Source organism: Aptenodytes forsteri, unplaced genomic scaffold, assembly GCF_000699145.1.
Source record: "Aptenodytes forsteri isolate BGI_AS27 unplaced genomic scaffold, ASM69914v1 Scaffold120, whole genome shotgun sequence".
Lineage (NCBI taxonomy): Eukaryota > Metazoa > Chordata > Aves > Sphenisciformes > Spheniscidae > Aptenodytes > Aptenodytes forsteri.
In genome coordinates, this window is record NW_008795938.1 from 4,081,164 (window position 1) to 4,086,325 (window position 5,162).

The window sequence follows — 5,162 nt, forward strand, 5'->3', positions numbered from 1 at the left end:
CGATGGAGCGGATGCCGCCCATGGCGGGGGGCTGCCGGCGGGGAGGCCGCGCCGCCGAGCCCTTTGTGGGATCCGCCCGGCTCGGGCAGGAAGCGCTCAGGCAGCGGCCGCTCCCGCCGCCCGCCCTGCCTCCATCCCTTCCTGCTCCTCCTCCTCCTACTCCTCCTCCTCCTGCTGCCACCGGCCGACCTGGGCCGCCGCTCCCCCGGGCAGCGCACACGGACCCCCGGGCAGGATGCACGGTGCCGACTCCCGGCAAGGGACAGTCCCCACATCAGGAGGGGTGCGCAGTCCCCCCCACCTCAAATAGGACATAGGGTGGCCCCCTGGGCAGGATGCATGGTCCTCCCTAGGCAGGGGTCACTGTCTCTAGCCCCCCCAAGGCAAGACACGCAGTGGCTTCTGGGCAGGACACACTGTCCCCCCGCCCCGGGCAGGGTGCATTGTGCCCCCCCAGGCAGAAGCACGGTCCCCACTGGCAGGGCACATGGTACCCCCAGACAGGGCACACAGTGCTCCCCAGGATACGGGACACAGCCACCCCCAAGGCAGGGCACATAGTCCCCTCCCTGGGCAGGGTGCATGGTGCCCCCCTGGCAGGGGTGCACAGTCCCATCGAAATCCCCCCGAGTGATGGAAAGGAGCCCAGGAGTCCATTTCCCTGGGGAAAAAGGGGTCCAGGGAGTCTGGAAGTGCCAGAGCCTGGCCCCTGTGAGCCCCCATGGGCACAGGAGCAGTGTACCCATGTGTGCTCCCCAAGCTCTTCCCCCGACACCCTCTTCTGCAGAGCTGAGGGGGGGTCTTGGACTTTTGCTCCATAGGGGCCATAGGTAAGTCAATGAGACGCACGGGGCAGATGGGGCAGAACCCACTCCTGGGCACCCTCCTGGGTGGGCTGGAGCCCCGGGCACAGCCAGGTTCCCAGAGGCCATCCTGGTCAGCCCCTTGGCATCCGCTCCCCCAAGTGAGGAACTGGCCGGCAGCCCCACAGAGACCCATGGGGCCCACAGAGCCCCCTGCACCCCCCAGCTGCCCTGGGGGCTCTGCCCTGTGTGGGACGCTAGTCCCCAGCTCCGAGCTCTGCATCCTGGCCAGGGCACATGCCCTGATCCATAAGGAGGGGCTGGCGCTGATGGCACTCAATCCTCCCTTAAGGAGCTCTGACAGCTCCTGGGCAGCCCTGGCTGCACTTCACACCTGCCTCCAGGGACGTCAATTCCCGGGCTGACCCCGATGGCTGCCCTCAGCTCTGGGGCCAGGGGTCCTGGGGGGAACCCGGCCGCACCGCCGACAGAGCCCTGCAGCCCTGCGTCCCCCTGCCAAGCAGCATCAGAAGAGGCGGCACTGCGGGTCCCCAGAGAGCACATGGCCTCGGGCTTGGCCTTGGTCCCGGCCAGTCCTGCCCTGCTCCCAGCCTGACGCCTGGGTGCCAAGAGCGCTCCCAAGCCGGTGCACGGGGCCCGGAGCGAAAATGTGGGACCCCGGCAGCAATGGGGCAGGGGTCAGCTGGCTGCAGGCAGGCAGGGGGCAGGTTGGGGGGCAGGTTGGGGGGACAGCCACCCTGGTCCCGTGGTGGCCAGGCTGGGTGCCTCCTGCTCTGGCCCCACCCAGGGATGCAGTCACTTCCCAGCAGAACCCCGTTCCCTCCCACCGGCTCGGGGAATCGCCAAATAAGAGCAAAGTCTCGGCAGGGGAGAGCAACCGGGGCGGGAACTTGGGTGAAGCTTTCGGGATCATGGCCTGGGAACGGCGGAGTTTCTCTGGGCCCCACTGGGGTGGCCAAGGACAGGCCACCAGCTGGGGACGCAGGGGGCTGGAGGGGGCTGCTCTGACTAAACCCGCTGTCCCGGCTGCACCGTGCCCAGCAGCCCCTGCCCGCATCCTGCCGTGGGCACCGTGGGCTGTCCCTCCTGGGGACAAGAGGTGGTGGGGCCACGGTGGCCTTGCAGAGCTGCTGGGAAGGGGCCGCCAGTGACGTGGAGCTGCCGATCAGGAGTCAGGCGCTCCCCGGTCTGTGCCACCATTTGACTCCCCTCCAAGTGCCCAGGGGGTCGCTTTGCACCCCTTAGTGAAGTCCCCGAGGACTTTGTGCACTGCCACCCAGTGCCAGAGGCAGGGCAGTGCCAGAGCAGGGGGAGATTTACTGTTTTGAGGCATTTGTTGACATTTTTGCCGAGAGCAGGAGCCTGCCTGGATCGCTGCGATAGGCCCTGACCTGGCCGAAGGACACTCTGTGCTCACAGGCACATGCTGTCCTGGCAGCCGAGGGGGGCACAGGGGTCGCCAGGGAGGCGGGCGGGTGGGCTCTAAGGGTTTACCCTGCACTTCCTTCATTGGAGCTGGGAGCTGCGGTGTGCCTTGCCCCGGGGAGGAGGTGACACCAGCCCTGGCACTTAGCGCTGTCAGCATGTTCAGGTCCCTGGTGCAGGGACCTGGTGAATCCCAGAGCCCCGTGCGTGGCGCAGCCTGTCCAGGCTTCAGCATGGAGCCGGGGCGGCTGCGCTGGTGATGGGCTCCCAGCCCTGCCTGTGGCACCCACTGCAGCCAGCCTGCCCTCCCTGACGCTGCTCCTTCACCATGCCTCCCCTGCCAGCCCTTCCCCGGAGAGGTCGGTAGTTCACGTCCCTCGTATCCGCTGGGACAGGACTCTGTGTGCCGAAGTCCGCAGACTGGCCAAGCTGCTGTGGACTGAGAGCGGGGACACACACCCTCCCTGCCCAGGACGGCATTGCACAGCCTGCTGCCAGCAGCAAACCACTCCACACCCCATGGCTGACGTCTGCCCAGTGCCACCGTTTGCCCCTTCCTCTGAGCCCCACACTGGGGACGTCCCATCCACGCTCAGCCAGACCCCACACTGCGTTTGCCCTGCCCTGCACCAGCATGGGTCCAGTCAGACCAGTATGGACCCCGCTACACATGGCAGCCGCCCTAGCCAGCTTGACGTGCCTGCTCCACGCCAAGATAAATGTGCCCTTCCGGAGGATTGTCAATGTTTTAACTACTTGGTTTACTATCTAACTAAACTGGGGCAGGTCCATAGGGTCAGCAAACAACGCTGGGGAGCCCCCCAGCCACTCCCCGGGGACTCCAGGCCACCCCAGGGACTTGTGCTGCCGCTGCTCGTCCTTGTCTGCTCACCCTTGTCCTTGGCGGCCACCTCAGAGATTTGACGCATCTCCCCCATTTAGCTCCATAAACCAGCTGGGATTGAATTTTTTGTTCTCAATCCTAAAAAGCCTGGCTGTGCCCTGCTGGCCGTGCTCCAGCCGGCTCCCCTTTAGCTTCTCCTCCAGTTTCCAGGGTTGGTTTTCATCAAAGAAGGACTGGCTATCAAAAGGAGGATTTATTTATAGGGTGTCAAATACCCTGTGTGGCACCACAGGTCGTTATACCCTGTTCCTGAGCGGCTCTATGGCCACACACAGCTGTTCCACCCTTCATCCTGGCCGGGCACAAGCCCATTTCAACACCTTCCTAACATCTCCCCAGTGGGATCCATTTCCCAGGAGAAACATCAGTCACAGCACTAAATAAAACTCTTCCTGGCCTTGCCCTTCCTAGGGTACAGCGTCGCACATTGGACCCCAAAATGACTGAGTCCCCCCCACACACCCCGAGCATCCTTCCTCACAGCCAGCACTCGGCAGCTGGCCATGGGCAAGAGCTTTTTCTATTTCTCTCCTCTTTTTTGCTTTCCTGCCACAGTTTATCAAGTGCCACAGAGTTTTTCCTACAAGCACTTGTGAGGCGCGTGCCTGGGGACCAGTGACACAGCTTGGGACACTTGTCCCTGTTAGCTCTGGGGAGCCAGGCAGGCGGCTGCCCACAAAGCTCCAGGCAGGACTGGCAGCCCGAGCGGTGCCCGTCGCAGCTGGCCTGGCCCCCGCACCCCGAGCAGGATCCGTCCGCTCCCTGCCCTGCATCTCAGCCCAGTTCAGTGTCAGCATCACAGGAATGGGATCCTGACAGTCTTCTCCACGGACGCTTTCCATATAAGGCCCCCCTCTTCCTTCACCCCCCCCTGAGGTCCGGCGCCCGCGCAGGGGAGGAGCTGCTGGCGCGCCTACATACGTCTGTAGCTTTCTTCTCCGCCTGCTCCAGCTTCTCCTGGGCCTCCTTGACGGACTCGGAGTACTTCTCCACCTCATCTTCCGTGCCCTTCAGCTTCTTCTGCAGGCCCTGCTGTTCCTCCTCCAGCTGGGGAAGGGACAGAGGGTGGGGGTCAGGGGGAATGGTGGTGCCTGCAAGGCTGGGGGGGCACAGCCATCCTCCTCCCAGGGACACCCAGGCTGGGGACACAGCAGGAGTACATGGACACATTCCCTCTGTCAACTTTGGGGCCACTCGTCCTTGGGGATCCCTTGGTTGCCAGGGCCAGAGCAGCTCCCAGCATCCCTCAGCCCGGCAGGGGTAAGGAGGTGGTGGGCTCCCTCCCTGTGTAGGGGACCGGAGAGGTCCTGACCTGGGGACACAGCTCTGGGGGGCACCAAGAAGGTCCCCATCTCTGCGTGGCTGGGGTAGGAGTACGCTGTCCCCAAGGGTCTCCCTGGCAGAGGGATAGGGAGGTGGGACTGGGGTGTCCCGCTAAGATAAGGCATGTTTGACAGGACCAACGTGAGTGGTCAGGGGCGACAGGCTGGAGTGCTGGTCCCTGGGGACAGGCACCTAGCAGGGTAAGGGCCCCAGGGATGGGCAGCCAGCAGGGTGAGGTCCCCAGGTACAGGCACCCAGCAGGGTGAGGTCCCTGTGGGTCTGGACCCAGTGAGGTGAGGTCTCAAGGGCTGGGCACCCCTCGAGCTGGGATCCACAGGCTGGACACCCAGCGCAGGGAGGTCACTGGGGCTAGGCACACCTACGGTGGAGGGTCCCCAGGCTGGACACCCAGCAGGACCAGGTCCCCGGGGCTGGACACCCCTAGAGCAGAGGGTCCCCAGGCTGGACACCCAGCAGGACGGGGTCCCCGGGGCTGGAGACCCTTAAGTCGGGGGTCCCCGGGCAATGCCGGGGGGTCCGTGCGCACCCACCTGCTTGCAGCGGTCCTCCGCCTGCTTCTTGTCGGCCTCCGCCTGCTCGGCGCGGTCGATGGCGTTCTCCTTGTCCAGTTTCAGCATCTGCATCTTCTTCTTGATGGCCTCCATGGTGGCGGCGGGGCGGCGGCG

General features: G+C 64.8%; 1 protein-coding gene across 4 annotated transcripts in view; it reads right to left on the reverse strand.

Annotated features, from left to right (window-relative positions):
* The window catches only part of TPM2 (tropomyosin 2 (beta)), a 17,510-nt gene extending 12,354 nt beyond the window's left edge, over positions 1–5,156 (reverse strand). For all 4 annotated transcript variants that reach the window (XM_009285197.1, XM_009285199.1, XM_009285196.1 and 1 more), the window contains exons 1-2: positions 5,028–5,156; positions 4,075–4,200 (exon numbers count right to left, since the gene is read on the reverse strand). In XM_009285197.1, coding sequence (XP_009283472.1) covers positions 4,075–4,200; positions 5,028–5,141 — 240 coding nt within the window. In that variant the 5' untranslated portion in view covers positions 5,142–5,156. The remainder of the gene's footprint in view (positions 1–4,074; positions 4,201–5,027) is intronic.
* Positions 5,157–5,162: the final 6 nt, after the last annotated feature.